General features: G+C 47.7%; 1 protein-coding gene and 1 pseudogene across 3 annotated transcripts in view; both read right to left on the reverse strand.

Moving 5' to 3' along the window:
• Auh (AU RNA binding methylglutaconyl-CoA hydratase) overlaps window positions 1-4,016 on the reverse strand; it is a 105,781-nt gene extending 101,765 nt beyond the window's left edge. For 2 of the 3 annotated variants that reach the window (XM_042278492.2, XM_006976842.3), the window contains exon 1: window positions 3,793-4,016. In XM_042278492.2, the coding sequence (XP_042134426.1) occupies window positions 3,793-3,979 (187 nt within the window). In that variant the 5' untranslated portion in view covers window positions 3,980-4,016. Of the gene's footprint in view, window positions 1-3,312; window positions 3,359-3,792 lie in introns of those variants that run through there. The other variant, XM_042278491.2, reaches the window with a different exon arrangement.
• Window positions 4,017-12,895: 8,879 nt separating this feature from the next.
• On the reverse strand, window positions 12,896-13,326 carry LOC107401195 (small ribosomal subunit protein eS12 pseudogene; annotated as a pseudogene).
• Window positions 13,327-17,523: the final 4,197 nt, after the last annotated feature.

The following is a 17,523-nucleotide window of genomic DNA, read 5'->3' on the forward strand; positions in this document are numbered from 1 at the left end:
TTTTTTTCAAAAATGTTCTAAAATTGAAGCTGGAGAGATGGTTTAGTGGTCAAGAGCATTTTGGTGCTCTTATAGAGGACCCAAGTTTGGTTCCCAGCACCTACATCAGGTGGTTCGAAACCACTGTAACTCTAGGATCCCCAGGGGATCCAACACCCTCTTTTGGCTTCAGTGAGCACTGTGCTCACATGCACATACATGCACACATACATATACATGAAGAAATCTTCTTTAAAAACAAAAGTAAAAATGTTCTAAATTGGGATTGTGTTGAGAGAGCAAAACTGCGAAGATGCACTGTACATGTTGAACATTATAGCCCATCAATCATACCTCAGTAATTCAAAATGCTGTAACTTTATTAATTGAGATAATTCACATATTCATCAAATACATGGAAATATATCTTTTAGAACATGAAGAAAGATGTGCTAGCAGACTTCTGCCGCATCTACCAGCCTACCATGGGTAAAGCGGGTATAAATAAAGGCCATAGAAGTTTTCAAAGAAATCTCTCACCTGATCTTTGCATCTCGAGTGAAGGATGGAAAGGGTGCCTCAAGAATGACTTCTCTGTTCACTTGCTTGTTTGTGCTATCTGCCAGAAACTGTCCCAACAGTTTCACAAAGCCATCTTTAAAATGGGTCACTGTATAGCCCAAGCTTACCACCCTGCAGAAAAGACAAGTTCCTAGGGGCAGGGAGAAGCCGTTCCCGGAAGCATGTACAGAAGCCTAAGCAGAAAGGGCGGCAGAAGAGGAGGTCAGGGCAGCTGCAGGGGTGAGCTGAGGCAGCCCAAGGGAGAAGGCCTGCAAGCAGAAGACCCCCCCAGCACACAATGTGAAGGGGGGGGGGAATACAACTAAGAGGGGCCTCTGCAAGACAAGACAAGACCCACAGGCTACTCTAAAACTGAGGAGGCTGAACAAACACGGAGGAGAAATAAGCGGCAGGGAGGCTCTCTGGGGCCCCACTACAAACTGCAAACACAGAGCCCTGAGATAAATCGGAAAGGACAACTCACTAAACAGGACAGGTGAATTGTTGCAGGGTTCTGGACCGCTAAGGTCCTGTCCCATGCTGCTCCTGGTGCCTGAGTCAGCCCCACCGTCCAAGCCCACCAGGGAGAGAACAGAGTAGCCTACATGTGTCTCAGGTCTTAAGGGTAGCCCTGAGGCTACACCCCAGGGACTGGTACTTCAAGGTCACAGGTAGGTAGAACAGGTATTCACTACATCTCCCCCTTTTGTCTAAATAAGAAAGTTCTAACCTAATACAAAACTATATACAATAGGAATGATTATCAAGTATCGTCCAGGAGAGGGGAAAGGTACTAATATAAACAAAAATAGAAATACAACCAGCAAGAACAACATCAAACAAGAGACACACACTAAATATCCAGACCATGGGTAAACGGCATGTTACTCCAATAGCTGTCCTATCCTGAAGAATCTAACTTAAGGTGTTATTAGCTAAGATACGAGAGGATTATAACTGTAACTATCTAGTCCTCAACCCCATCAAAGATCTGAGAAGGAAAATAATGTTACCAGAGAAAACAGGATGTGCAAGCAAGCAAATTCCAAAACCCTGCAGGAATAGACAGAGACAGCCGGCGGCCTGGACAGTCAAGCCTCAAGTGTTGTGCACACACCCACCTCTGCTTACAAATGAAGCTTGGTGCTTCTCTGGTCCCAGAGGGTTCTCACATTCCTGAAAGGCTGAGGGGATCAGATTCTGGACTCATGACTCTGACAAAACCACCAGGAGACTCTAAAGAATGTGCTGTTAGAATCCACAGTACCTGCCACAGCAGCCCCTTCCCTAGATACCACCAGGCACCCTCCTGAGAACACTGGGATTTCTCACCAGGACAAGTGAGTTTACATCACAAGAGACAGTGGTGGCCACACAGTCTGATCCCCACCATTTCCCCTACCCCGTCCCTGGGCATCATCTAGCCTGGGTACAAGATCCTGCTGAGAAAGCACAGCCATCCTCAAAGGTCTGTAGGAGACCTCCACTCCTGCCTCGTCCCGATGCACTCTTCTGAGCCCCCTCAACGATGATGGCAGAGCCTGAACTCTCCTGTGTCCCTGCCATGCTGTCTGTTGTCTGTCTGTTCATGACAAAATGCTAGCAACTAAAACACCAACCATCTGCCTCAGTGTCCCTCTTAAACCCATCCCCAACCTTTTGGAGACTCCATCCCGCAGTACCCCAGCCCTCATGTTTTCCTTTGCACTCCTTACAGTTGGCTCAGTGGTAAAAAACAAAGCAAAGGCTGCACTGTCATTTCTGCCAATCCTCAAAGAATGCTGGCCGGCTCAGTCTTAAGGCCAGGGTGTCCTAACGACCGATAGTTAGATTTCTGATAAACGGAAAACATTTCCATTTCTCGAGGCATCTTCCATGTGCTCTATCTTCCCCTGCAGCCCAATCACATCCTAACGTAAACATTTCCCAGATGTTCTGTGTGGATTTGCACAGAACGTGCACTCACGAAAGCACACGGAACTTGGTACATACAGCTAACCATATTCCCAACCTCTTCATAAGTAAGGATCACTGGAGCACACAACTTAACTGAAACACCAGCACCACTAAGCTTACCCAGAAGACTGGCATTCAAGGCTCTCATGATTCTAGGCCTGCCTGTCTAAGCTCCCAGCTGGGCTTCCTGCTCTGTCATACCAGCCTTGTCATCTGCAGTTTCCCAAATACATATCTCCATCATTTTGACCATTCCACTGTCTCAGATGGCTTGAATGAGCAAGAAACAAAATGACTCTCCATACTCCTGAGCACCTCGCAAAGGCTACCTACTCATCGGGCACAGTAACCATCTCATCTCATCATTCTGCTTGATACATTCGATGGCTGGAGGGCAGGGAAATCAAATCCAGAACCCTCGAGTCTCCAATGCCTACAGAATGCCTTGGAGTGGGCTCGGTGGCTCAACCCTGTGATGCCAGCACTCTGGAGTCTGAGGATCTTTCGTTCCAAGGCAGCCTAAGTTACACAGTGAGAGATAAACCCTGCAGACACTGCAGGGTTCTCAACAAGCCTTTAAGCAAGCCATCATCTGACCTTCAGTAGACAGAAGAGCTTCTCAAAAGACAGCCATCCTGGCTTACTTATTTTCCACTTCTACTTAACGGATTGCAGCACTCTATAAATGGATGTCAAAACGCAGTGAGTGGTCCTCTCTTCCTTCCTGGGCAATCCCCTATCCCACCTGCTCCACCCCTATACTTAAGCCAACAGGGCAACTAAAAGGCACAACCCCACTACTCCTCTGCATCTTACCTTTCCAACGCCCCAAACCTCTGTCGTGCATTCATCTGCCTCCTCCCAGAACAGGGGCCCAAGGGCAAGACGAATATCCTTTATTAACCCCCAGCGGAACTCAGCAAGGAAAAAATAAAAATTTAGAAGTGCTCAAAATTCTTTAAGTGAAGTGCAACGGTCTCCCAAAACTAACTCTCCGAGATTAAAATGTGTAAAAGAAAAAGATGCGTCTAATTTATGATTCTCTCAGATAATAAAAGGCATCCCCGCTGCAGCTCCTACAACTCGCGCACTGACGCCTGAGGTGGCAGGGAGCTATTACACAGCAAGAAACAAGCCGGGCCCGGTACTAAACCCCCGGCATTGACCTTGGCTGCAGAGACCCCAGGCGCGAGCAGCATCACCGTGCGCGCTGAACCGCGTGGGCCACCGTACCCTCCAGCCGCAGCTGCAACCGGGCCGACCTCCGCGGCCTCGCCCGCGCTGCCCGCAGCTCACCTCGGTTCTCCTCCTCCAGGTGCCGCACGCGCAGCTCGTCCTCCGTCTTCACCTCAGAGCTGTAGCCCCTCCTCGGGGCGGGACCCCCGGCCCAGGCTGCAGGGCCCAGCCGCGCACAGCACGCGGCCACCAGGCGGACGCGACTGGCTCTCAAGGCGCCCAGAGCGCCGGGAGCCGCCGCCGCCATGTTGTCTGTTTACAGGGGGCGCCCGCGGCCAGGCTCCGCCCCCGCTTGGAGACGCGCACGCGCACGACGGGCGTCTGGCGCTCTGGCCCCGCCCCTCGCCGTCTGGCCCGGCCCCGGCCCTGGTGGTTTCTGAGGTCCAGGTCTGCGCTGCCAGTGTGACATTAGTCTCTTGCCACCGCAGAGAAGAGGCATCGTTAAAGCTATGGAAACGCTAAGGGGACACATTCTCAAGTACCAGAGGGATTTGCCTCCCTGCACTCCTTGGACCCATAGTCTAGGGTTGTGACTGACCATCCATGCAGCAGCAAAGATACTCCAAAGACACACCTTTGAATCCCTCCCTTTGGATGTCAGGCTGTTAAAAATCCAAAAGGAAATGAAATTTCCTCCCGGTATCCCATGTGGAGACGGGCACTTTGGAGCCTAGAGGCCAGTCAGAGGAGGAACTTCTCTCCAGACAGAAGTGTCACACAGTTCTGACAACTTGTCAGACCACCTTGCAGGAAAGACTGGAGATAATGATGTGTCAGTGATGGGTGGGACCTCGTCTTGACCAAGGCTACCTAGCTAAACATACTCCTTGCCCTCTATTTAAACCTAAACCTCGGACTGGGGGACAAGAACATCATAGGACCCCTTTGTTCCTCTTCCCACTGTGGACACATTGAACTATCTCTAATTGGCCTATTAAAGACAGGTGGCTGAATTAGTTTATAAGGGCTGCCAGGACCTCAGGCTCCGATACTAATGACTCCCATCCCAAGGTCATTGTGTTAAGTGAGCAACAACGGTGAGCAAAATTGCTCCATTCCCTTAGGATTGGTGGAACAGGGAGGCAGTTCAGCATGGAAACTCTCTGCTTGTCATTAGATGTGCCTGATAAACCTGGGAAGTGAAGGGGAAAACAGCAAATAGGGAAATGGGTCCTCCTCCCCACCTATGGGGACTTCCTGGAGGCCAGTGTCCCAACAAGAGCCCACCCCAAGGAAAGCCCAGCCAAAGCTCAGGCCCAGGTGCAATTCTAAGCCAAGGGCTACTCCCAAAACCTCAGGTCAGTTCTGTGAAGATATTCCTTAGAGTGCCCTGTTTGAGAATTTCCTGGTACCTGGCTTTTCTTAGCTCTCCACTCAGGGAAAGCCTGTTGAGGAATAGGGTCTTCAAAAAGTATCACTGTTGCTGGAGTTTAAGAGTTGGCACTTGTGCCCCTCAGAGTCCTAACAAACCAGGCTCCACCACATGTCCTCAGTAAACAAACCATTTCAAATCACTGAATTGATAGGGAAAATCAGAAATGGGAGATTGATTCAAATCTGTCCATACTGGGAAGAGAGACACCAAGAGCCAATGATGTGTCAGGTCCTTCTTCAGTTAGAGAGAAAATCATGCATAGCCAGGCAGGTTAGTGTGTGGTCTCTGCCATCCCTGACCAGCACTGTCTGTGAGAAATACCCAGATTCAGTCTTTTCCTTCTCCCACTGTGAGATTCCTGGTGGGGTGGGGGTGGGGATTCCTGTTCCCTGAGGAGCCTTATTTCACAGTCTAAAGCTAAAGGGAGAGATAGAAGGTCTCTTCAGAGCACTCCCAGTCCTTCCACAGCAGCAGATTACACTCTGGCCATAGAAGTTCTGATGGAATACATTATGTTTGGCACCCTCAATGTTCCCACCTGCTGGGCTTGTCTCCAGAAGGAGAAAGCCCGTGTTGTTGCAAGTGTCTGCCTCTGCTATGATAATGACCTTGGGACACCCTCTGCTGTGAGGTTCTGCCAAGTGCCTCTTGGGAAGTTGTTCTTGAAAGTTAGGTTGTATCCTTTTCTGATAGCAATGTTCTTTTTGCTAAGTGCTGAGATTGTGATTGTCAGGGTTTATGGTTTCTCCAAGTTGGTTTTGAAGTCTCTAGGCAGACAGGAGGTGTGGGAGTGAAAGGGAGGCCAGCCAATGGGAGGGAGAGAGAGGGGAAGGGGCGGGAGAGGGAGAGGGAGATTGATTAAGGATGAGAGCCAGCTGACATGGTGGCTTCTAATTGGTGGATTTAGAGCAAGCCCCTGTTTGAGTCCTGCTGTGGTCAGAGGGTTCATCTCTGCATACCTGGCAATCCACACAGGGTGAGGACAGTGCCATGGGCTGTCTGTCCCATAGGGAGGTAAGACAGGCATCTGAATGAACAAAATTAAGAACAGAGGGGGGTGCAGAACTGGAAACCAACTGCATCAGGGTGGCCGGGCCCTGTCTCAGGGGTAAAAGAGTAACTTAATCGTTAACACAGATGCAGAGACAACCCGAAATTACAAGACTCCATCACACTGGGAAACCAACACCCCAACCATGTGTTTATTTGGTCAGCTGGCTTTTTACATGAGGTCACCCTACACTGCCCAGGTCGGTCTCTAACCGGCGACCCCAGGCCTCCCATATTTCTGACCAACCAGCTCTGCACTGGTTCCCACCAGCCTTTCCTCAGGAACAGTCTTCTGTCAGAAGAGCTCACTGAGCTGAGGAAAGCATTTTACTTCCATTACAGGTTATTACAAAGAACATTTCAAAGGGCACAAATGACCAGCCAGGTGAAGTAGCACACCACATACGGCCCAGAAGCTTCCTCCCATGGGGTAGGGTGCGACACCTGGAGCCCTCTGACCCCTACATGTGTAACTGGAGTTTTCCTGTGTCCACCTGGATCCTGCAGCCGCTCAGACTCAAGTAAACACACAGAGACTCATATTACTTATAAACTGTATGGCAATGGCAGGCTTCTTGCTATCTAGTTCTTATATCTTAAATTAGCCCATTTCTATAAATCTATGCCTTGCCACGTGGCTCATGGCTTACCAGTATCTTTACATCTTACTTCTCATGGCGGCAGTGGCTGGCAGCATCTCCTGGCAACATCTCCTGACTCAGCCTTCAAATTACCAGCATTCTCCTCATCTGCTTATCTTGCCTTTACTATACTTCCTGCCTGGCTACTGGCCAATCAGCATTTTATTTATCAACCAAATCAGAGCAACACACTCACAGCATACAGAGCGATCGATATTCACAGCACACATGCATGTGTGCACACTTGGACATTCACACACACATGCACAAACAAACAAGTGACTTTGAATTTGGGTCTTTTCAAAGGCTGGCAGCAGCATATCTACACACACACACACACACACACACACACACACACACACAAGCTCAGCCTGGGATCATGACAACCCAAACAAGACTGGACAGGGTGCCACGTTGCTAAGCTGGAATATTTAGCACTTGAGAAGTATTAAGCAAGTTTTGAAGGAAGATATTTTCAGCTTCTGATGTGTCTATTAGGATGGGGTTCACTGAAAGGCAATGAGTACCTGGACACTTCGATAACAATATGGCCGTCTCCTCCATTTACCCAAAAAATGAAGGGTGGGAATTGGCCACAAAGATGTCTAGAAACCAGCCCTATTGCTCTTCACCCCTCTTGCTTTAACAAGCCTGTGAGTACACCCTCCTGCTTCTCCTAAAAGATAAAGTCTCTTCTCTCTTGCTAGAGAACCAGAAATCTGGGCTTTGACCCCTGTCCTGCTATAGCCCCAGAATTCATTGGTCCTTGTGCCTTAAGCACTAAATGTATTCTGTCCTCTAACTCCCTTGTCCTCCTGTGGTGTCAAGGGGCCAGGACAGGGTGTCTAGTCAGCTCTGCCTACCACAAACCAGGCAGCTTAAACAACAGATTTCACTTCCTCATAGATGAGGAGGTTGTAATCCAAGGTCAACGTGTTGGCAGGGTCAGTTTCTTCTGAGGCTTATCTCCTTGGAATGCAGATGGTCACCTTCTCACTGTGTCCCCACCTGACTTCTCCACTGTATGTACCTGTCCCTGGTGTCCCTTCCTCTGCTTAGAGGGGCAGTAGTCCTGTTGTAGCAGGCCTGGCAGAGATGAAGATATTCTAAAAGAGACATCCAGGTCTTTCCATCTTACTTTGAGATCACTGAAACAATGGGCCCCAAAGAAATGATCTCATGCTGGGAGAAGGAAAAGGTGCCAGCCAGAGAGGAGACTTGACTCCTAGAAAGAGATTTCACAGTCCTTACAACTCCTTAGACCACTTCACACGGTGAGACTGGGGCCCAAATAGTGTGGGCAGGACCACACCTTCACAGGACTGCCTCCATATGCGTGACCTTGGCTCCCTAGATTCTTTTAGAGGCTTCTGGGGATCTCTTTGCTGCTAGCTCCTCTTCCCAATGTAGCCACCTCCTTTTGTGAACCTCATCCTTTTCCTGCTTTCCTTTTCTTTTTATTTTTTTATTTTTGGTATTTTGAGAGAGGGTTTCTTGGCATAGCCTTGGCTGTCCTAGAACTCTCTCTGTAGACCAGGTTGGCCTTGAACTCACAAAGACCACCTGCCTCTGCTTCCCAAATGCTGGGATCAAAGGTGTACACCACCACCACCTATCTCCCTGCTTCCCACTCTTATTGGACTGATTTAATTGGCTTGTTGAGGACAGGTGGCTAGACCTAACTTGGGGCACTGGTTGTAACCTCCAAGTTTAATCACAAACAATGTTACAGTTGAGCTTCACTCATATGAGCCTCCCAACCTTAATTACTTCATATTTACACAGTAAGGCAGAGGATTTCACTCCGTGCACTTGGGAGAGTCATAGCTCAGTATGATAAATGATTTTATTTGTTCATTTATGTAAAGTCTATGACAGCCCAGGCTGGCCTACAACTCCAGCTTCACTGTTCTTAGCCTGCCAAGGTGTACACCAACAGAGACCACACATCAGAGAACGGACTCCTCCAGTTCCTGCAGCCAGTTCTGCTGACCTATTCCTGCCCTGACTAGCCCAGTTCTGAAGCAATGCCTCAGGCAGTGACAGTGCCAGCAGCCTGAACCATCTGGGGCTCTCATGTGCCCTGTGTCACATGCTCACAGGTAACCATAAGAAGCATTTCGTCAACAGTCACATCGTTAAGCTACAGAGCCCAGTGCAAATCCAGGCAAAGTTCCTTCATGGCCCCCCAGCTCCCTGCTACTGCCAGAGCCCAGTGCAAATCCAGGCAAGTTTCTTCATGACCCCCCCTCCCTGCTACTGCCTCTCTTTCCCCTAGGACATCTGCACATGGGTGTTCCGTCTTCGTCATGTTAGTCATGGTGTCCTCGGAGTGGAGACGCTGGTACTGCAATGCTTCCTCTCATGCAAAGTAGACCCTGCTTACCAGGCATGGCACACCTGTGATCCCAGCACGAAGCAAACTCAGCAGGAGGACCAGGAGTGCAGGCCAGCCTGGGCTACACAATGAGCTTAAGGCTGGCCTGAGCTTCATAGTGAGTTTGAGTCCACCCTGGGCTACAAGAGACCCCCATCTCAAATTGCTAAGCCGCTGCTTTCAGAAGGTTCATAATAGAGCAGCAGGTGAGAGCTCAGTCTCTCTCTCTCTCTCTCTCTCTCTCTCTCTCTCTCTCTCTCTCTCTCTCTCTCCTCTCTCTTCCCCTCTCTCTCTCCCCCTCTCCCCTTCCCTCTCCCCTCTCTGCTTTGTGACTATCCAGAAATCAGCCCCCTAAAGCAGCAGATAGAATCTACTTCAAGGCTTTGAAGTGCTGTTCTTTTATGGAACAGCAGGCATGTCAGGCCCATAATTGTCTCTCTGAATAAAGCATTTGTTCACGAGTATCACAGCGAGAAAAATCACGGTGCAGGACTGCCCAGCAAGGCTGAGTTGCAGCAAGGTCAGGATGAAGCCTGGTGACTCCAGGGTCCTCCTGCAGGGGAGGGGCCAGCTGCCTGAAGCCAGGCTGCCAGTCTGTTACAAGCTGATTTTTCCACTCCCGGAGAATGTTCTCAAACACATTTCTTCTGGTTGTTTTTACTGCACTCCTAACACCTGGATGCAAACCTGTTGTTCAAAGCACTCATGCTGCAGGAGTGGTGGCCATGCCTTGAATCTCAGTACTCTGGAGGAAAAGGGAGGCAGATCTCTGAGTTTGTGTCCAGATGGGTACGCTTAGAGAGTTAAAGGCTAGCCAGAGCTACTTGGTGAGACCCTAACTCAAAAAAAAAAAAACAAAAAACAACAACAACAAAAAAAAAAGCTTTCTCAAGCTGACTAGCTAGCAGGGAAAGAACCCATGATACACAAGTTTTATTTTAGATTGTTTTTTGGTTTTTCGAGATAAGGTTTCTCTGTGTAACAACTCTGGCTGTCCTAGAACTCATTTTGTAGACCAGGCTGGCCTCAAACTCACAGAGATCCTCCTGCCTCTGCCTCCCAAGTGCCGGGATTAAAGGCATGTGCCACCACACCTGGCCTGAAATCAGGTTTTTTTTTGATAGGAAAAGCTCAATGTGAGTGACTGAATACTTTTAAAACATTATTTGGTGATGTGGAAATACAAAAGGGCTCACCTTTTAAGGTTATAAAAGTGTGCAAAGGCTGGAAATGTCTTAGCTCAATGAGATGTTCACAGAGCACTGGAGAAGCAAGCCCTGGGCTCCATCTCTACTGCATCTCTACTACCACATAAACCAAGTGTGATGGTGCACACCTGGCTTTTAAGCACTCAGGAGGGGGAGACAGGAAGATCGACCTGTGTTACTTGAAACCCCGGGGGGGGGGGGGGGGATGACATGAACTAACTGTATAAACTGATGACATGACCATCCCATAGTACCATTAAGGGGAAGTTAATTAGGTCAATAGCTTGTAGATGTGTGAGAGAGAACATCCAGAGGCATCTGAAAAAGTTCAGAGAAGAAGGAGATAGTAGTAGACTGAATATAGACAGCAGATGGGACCTGGCCACGACCAAAGCAGGAGTAGAGCGAATAGAGTGAGGAGACAAAGGGAGAGTGCTGAGAGCTGAGAGAGGGAGAGAGGGAGAGAGAAGACAGGAACGGATCAGCAGGGTTAGGAGGAGAATGAGTAGCTGTGGGAGGGAAGCCCATGAGCTGGATGGAGTTTAGGGTAGGGGCAGAGGTGAGAAGGGCTAGGAGGCTAGGGAGGACTTCGAAATGTGTAACAGGTACTTGTGATACTAAGGGAGCCTGGAGGCCACCAAGCTCTTTGGTATCATAAATGGCTCAGATAGCCATTTGTCCCTTCTGCCTTTTAGAATCTGGGGAAATGGAGTTTCCTTTGGACCTGACAATAACATACATAAATATCCACTGCAAATGCAATATAGAGCAATAGACTTGAATATCAAATATAATAGATTATTATTTAATTTCAGATTCCACACTGCAACCGGTGGTAAATAAGCTCGGGCGAGGGAGACGGCTCAGCAGGTAAAAGCACTTGTTCCTCAAGCCTGGTGATCCCCGTTTGTATCTCTGGAACCCGTGTAAAAACAAAAAAGTGGGTTCATTGCTGCACACCTACCATCCCAGCATGCCTACCCTAATGATAAGAGGTAGAGATAGGAGAATCATCCAGAAGCTCATGGGCCAGCCTGGAGCTCATAGATCCACCTGCCTCTGCCTCCCAAGTGCAAGGATTAAAGATGTGCATTGAGACAGACATCCAGTTAAGAATTTTAGATCCCATTCCAGGCGTCACTGTGCTATTTGTAGATAAATCATATCTCCCTGAGCAGCTACTTTGGCAGAGAGTTATCTTCTTCATGAGCACAGTGGGCAGTTTGGAAATCTCTTGTGAGTTCTTTTTGCCTTAACTACGTGCCTGAGACTTTCATGCAGGAATGGAGCCCAGAGGCTGGTCAGGGATTTGGACAGGCCTCCCATCACCATGCAGCGCCAATTCTGTGCCTCTCTTTTCTGAGACTACACCCACTCCCGTATTTCCCAGACACAGCGTTCATCCACACTTTTTCCTCCGATCCCTGCAGTAGCAGTTGAAGGCCCAGGACTGAAGGGGTCACCATGAAGAGAGCCTATGAGAGGCTTTTGGTGAAAGTGCAGCCCAGGGTCAACAGAAGACCCCAGCATTTTGGAGACGCCTGTACCAAGAGATGACCACCAAGAACAGCAGCAGCAGTGGAGTGAAGCCAGCTGGAGCCTAGAAGACAAGCTGTGTGTGCTGCAGAGAGTAGAGCTAGAAAAGTGACCCAAGCTCTTTGGAGGAGGCTAGGAAACCAGGAGTGGATCCCAGACATTGGACATCATGTTGGAGTTCGGGTTTGCTTTGTACAGATTATGACTGCTGCTCTGGTCCGTTCCTCTTGAAGTAAGGAAGTAATTTATATTTTATTTTATAGGAGAGACTGCAAGTTTTTTTTTTTTTAAAAAAAAAAGAGATTTGGGGGTTTCACAGAAAATTTGGAATTTAAAAGAGATGATATTTTCAATTTTAGTGTTATTTTTCAAGACAGGGTTTCTCTGTTGTCCTGAAGCTCCCTTTGTAGACCAGGATGGCCTTGAACTCAGAGATCTGCCTTCCTTTGCCTCCCAAGTACTGGGATCAAATGTGTGCTGCATCACTGCCCAGTTAAGAGACGATATTTTATTTATTTGTTTGTTTGTTTGTTTATTGTTCAAGATAGAATTTCTCTGTGTAACAGCTCTGGCTGTCCTGGAACTCACTCTGTAGGCCAGGCTGGTCTCAAACTCACAGAGATCCTCCTGCCTCTGCCTCCCAAGTGCTGAGATTAAAGGCATGCACCACCACCACCCGACAAGAGATGATATTTTTAAAACTTTTAAAAGTGTTTGAATTTGTAAGGCTGTGGGACTTTTTAAGTTTGTAAAATGTTTTATTTTGTGTTATCTTTATTAATTTGTGGTCTTGGGGATTAACAAGAAGGGAAAGGTTGTGGCTTAACAGTGGTGTAGTTGTGTGTCAGACTGGCAAGGGCCAGCTGTGCTGGCTAGTTTTATGCCAACTTGACACAAGCTAGAGTCATCAGAGAGGAAGGAGCCTTGATTGAGAAAATGCCTCCATAAAATGGACTGTAGGCAAGCCTGTAGGGCATTTTTTTTTAATGAGGCAAAATTTTTATTTATTCATTTCTTGCACTTGAAGTACTCCTCAATGACATCCTTGGCCTGAGATTCTTTGCCATAGTCCTTAACCACCACACAGCTGCAACCAACCACTTTCCGTGGTTTCCCCTCTCAATCAATTTTACAGAGGCCTACCCATTCCCCTAGTTTCTTGTTGTCATCAACCTTAATTAGGTTGATTTGGTGCTCAGCACAAAGTGCCTCCACCAAATTGACATACATAGGCTCATCACAATTGGATGAGAGCACACAGAGATGGGCTTGGCGCTTGTCTAAGGCTTTGGCAGCTTCGCGGATGCCACGTGCGAGGCCATCGTGGATGAGGGAGGTCTTCAGCACCTCTTGCAGAGCAGTGTTGACGTCCATTACACCTCCAGCAGCAATGCCCGAGCCTCCGCCTCCGCGCAACTCGGCGGCGGCAGGGGAAAAGCGGCATTTTCTTAATTAGTGATTGATGAGTGAGGGCCCAGCTCATTGTGAGTGATCCATCCCTGGGCTGGTCATCCTGGATTCTATAAGAAAGCAGGCTGAGCAAGCCATGAGGAGCAAGCCAGTAAGCAGCATCCCTGCATGGCCTCAGCATCAGCTCCTGCCTCCAGGTTCCTGCCCTGTGTGGGTTCCTGTCCTGACTTCCTTCAATGAGGGACAGTGCTGTGGAAGTGTAAGCCAAACAAACCCTTTCCTCCCCGACTTGCTTTTGGTCGTGTTGTTTCACCACAGCAGCAGAAACCCCAACTAAGACAGACCCCTTTAGATGTGTTAAGCTATATTTATTGTTTATATTTTTAAGTGAAGAAAACAAAATTAAAGATACATTGAAAAACTAAGGTCGCTGTTGCAGAGTCAGGATTAAAAACAGACTCCAAGTAGCAGATGACCTGCCTCTACCCACCAGTGCTGCAGGACTCAAGGCATGTGCCACCGTGCTGAGAGTGGCCGCATTATTATTTTAAAGATCTAGCAGCTTTAGCATGAAGAAATAACTTCCAATGCAATATACATTGGGGTAAGGAAATATACCAGCGCTGCTGCTTCTATTTTTCCTCTACCTATAGATTTTACTTGTATATACATTATATACATAGCTATACACACATACACACACACACACACACACACACACACACACACACACACACACGCATGCATGCACACATATGCATGCACACATATCCTATGTGTTCTTGTTTCCATTTTGTTTTGTAATAAAACACTCTGACCAAAAGCAACTTAGGGGAAGAAAGGTTTACACTCACAGGTCACAGTCTACCATCGAGGGAAGTCAAGGCAGGAATCCAAAGCAGGAACCTGAAGCAGAAACCATGGTGGAACACTATTTGCTGACTAGCTCTCTGGATTGCTCACAGGCTCTTGCTCAGCTGGCTTCCTTATACAGTCCAGGAAATGATGTTGCCCACAGTGGACTGGGCCCTCCTGCATCAGTTATCAATCAAGATGGATATGCCCATGGGCCGATCTGGTCCAGAAAATTCCCCAGTTGAAGCTGTGTCCATTTGACAATTAAAGCTAACTAGGACAGCATGTATCTACACTGCTCTTGCAATTGTATCTTTTACAATTTTTTTCTGTGCCTAAGAGATCCATGAAACAAAAATGCCTCTGATCCGCAAGCCCCTTGCCCAAGGACAGATAGTTCCTGAAGTGCTGGAGGCTATTGATAATAGAAGATAACAAGACACATGTTTTCACTCCCTAAACAAGTTTGTTTGACCCATCTGCACCGGATGTGCTTGATCATATGTGGGCAGAAGGTACGTACATAGGCAAGAACTATGTCGGGATTTATGCGTGTCCCTGATTGGACCTGATGGGAAATGCAATGAATTGTGGGTTTTCCTGCTTAAGCTCTTGCCATACTTGATTCTGGGCCATTTTCCAGGGACCTAGGTATAGACCTGGCTGGAGCCTATCCATCTTGCCAGAGCCCATCCACCTGGCCAGTATTTAAGGAAAGCTTGCTTCAAATTTGGTTTTAAACTGCGGTAGTGGTCTTATTCTCAACCGCTGAGATTAACAGACAAACAGCCACATGGCAGGGAAGGGAGCTTTAGAGAAAAACTAAGCCCCAAGTGTCAAGGAAGCCTGAAGTGCTGAGGGAAGCATGCTTAGAAAAGAATGGAAGGAGCAAAGGAGGAGATGCACTCTTCCGACTAATTCAAAAAAGCGGGCAGACTTACAAAGGAAGTAACTGTGCTAGACATAGGGATTCAGAGAAGTTCAGTATCTCATTCAAGGATCAATTATTCCACCTATCTCTTTAGTATGGCCTAAGGTGAGCCCACCTTCCTAAGAGTCATCCCTTTACAGAGTGATTGATCATACCCAACTAGAATGTTAGGGCTCCACCCAGACCAGAGATTCTATTCTCTTGACCGTGAGTTTTTCCTTAGTGGGCCTTTATTGCTACTCTAACATACAACCCCCTCTGGAAAGACAGCCCTAAAATCATTTAGGAAGCAGGTCGGGAATCAGAGCCCCTAAGGGTTGTTGGCCTTTGACTTCTGGCAAGGATGACATTGCCAATCAAAATGATGTTTCTTTCATGCAAACCCACAATACCTTCAACTCATTAATTAATCATTTAATTTGAGCAGCCTACACTGGCGCGTACAAACATTCCTATCTTGAACTAAGGTCAATAGGACATGTTGACTCTCCACTTCAGCACCGACGGCAAGTCCCTTTATGGGACCGCTAGATTCTGTGCAGGGTTTTGTCTACAACTCGTGGTTTTATTCTAAGCAACCGAGTTGATCAATAATTCAGGAAACGAGTCAGACCTGCTTTCAGTCGGTAGCATTACTGTCATCTGGCTGTGGAAGCGTTCTGCATATGCCATCCCCTGAAGTCACTTGATGAGCTGTCTGTAAATTAGAGCGCTGATTAAATTAGGCTGAAGCCTGGAGACCTGAAAGGAGCCCCTTCTAGATGTCAGCTCCCATCCAGCTGCAGCAGTGAGCAACAAGAACCCCTGGCTTCCCTGGACAGTTGTCCCATGTCCCACGTTCGAACGGATGCTGCCCAGAAGCTGATACCAAGTGCCTGTCACCTTGGACAACTGACTTGTAACTTTTTGTTGGTTTGTTTTTTTAGTTGTTTGAGACAGGTTTTCTCTGTGTAGCCCTGGCTGTCCTGGAACTCACTATGTAGACCAGGCTGGCCTTGAACTCACAGAGATCCTCCTGTCTCTGCCTTCCCAACTGTTAAGATTAAAGGTGTGCGTCACCACTGCCCGGCTACTCTTGGATATTCTTTAAAAAAAAAAAAAAAAAGTAGTACACAGTCAACATTCAGAAAAAAAGGAGACAGTTAGGATGAGGCTCAGTTGATGTAGTGTTTGCCCAGCACACAGCTGTCCCCACCCCCTACCCAACCCACCCCCCACTTTGGCTTCCTGTACTGTATAAACCAGGCATGGTGGAACACATGCCTGTCAGCCCATCACTCAGGAGGCAGATTTAGAAGGAACAGGCATTTGAGGTTAGCTTCTGCTAGAAAGTAAGTTTCAGGCCCTCCTGGAATATATGAGTTCCTGCCTTAAAAAGAAATTAATTCATTAAAATTAAGTTCAATAACTTAGAGATGCAGCATCAAAATTTTGCTCAATCTGACCTTCTTGTTGGCTGAAACCCAAAGTGATTTATTTTGTCAAATGAGTAAAGTTAGGAAGTGGGCACATACACACACACACACACACACACACACACACACACACACACATTTGCTCTGGTCTTCCTCTAATAAAGCCACTTGAATTCAATCCCAAGGCTCCACCTGATGACCTTATCTGACCCTATATTATCTTGCAAAGTTCCTCCTGTAAACACATGGTGGGATAGCTTCCATCCTCCTAACTTCTTGTAATGGGGAATAGATTTTAATACACAGAGCCCTGGAGACGTGCAAACCCACAACCCATACATCAAATGACCTATTTTAAAAACCATTTAGATGCCCCCATCCAGTGTTTCTACGGAAACTTACAAGATCACCCGAAGTTCTGTTTAGAAGATGCGTTTTCTCCCTAACTGCTTGCGTAGGACAAGCCGCCTCTGTTTTACCAAGCAGCACCTCTGGTCCTTTGCTTGTCCCAGCATGAGCAGCATGAGAATATTTGCATGTGTGCTTGAGATTGTTGCAGAAATGGCTGGCCTGACCCTTCCCTGGGCCCCAAGAACCAAAAGTGTCTGGGCAAACAGTGAGTAATGTTGGATGAGAAGCTGTTTCAAATAACCAGAGCTCTTTGGGCCATTCCGGATTAATTTCCTCTGAATTGTTAAGCAGAGACGCCAGTCAAAAAGCTCATTTATCATCAGTAGGCAGAATAATAAAGCACGAACCATCTCACAATAATAGCATTTTCTTTATCCTGATTGCTGTGTCTATAATAACAGGGAGTAGCTACTGCTTCTAGGTTTCCAACGACACAGCCCCACACCCTTCCTTTCCTGAGTGGTCTGAGCAGAGGCCCCTGCACAGCAAGGTTGTGAGAAGCAGCAAGCAGCCCCGCTCTGCCAAGGTCAGATGACCACGAGAGAGCACCATCTTTGTTCACAGACACATCCGTGGGGTGGG

This window comes from Peromyscus maniculatus, chromosome 5 (assembly GCF_049852395.1).
Source record: "Peromyscus maniculatus bairdii isolate BWxNUB_F1_BW_parent chromosome 5, HU_Pman_BW_mat_3.1, whole genome shotgun sequence".
NCBI classification, from domain to species: Eukaryota; Metazoa; Chordata; class Mammalia; order Rodentia; family Cricetidae; genus Peromyscus; species Peromyscus maniculatus.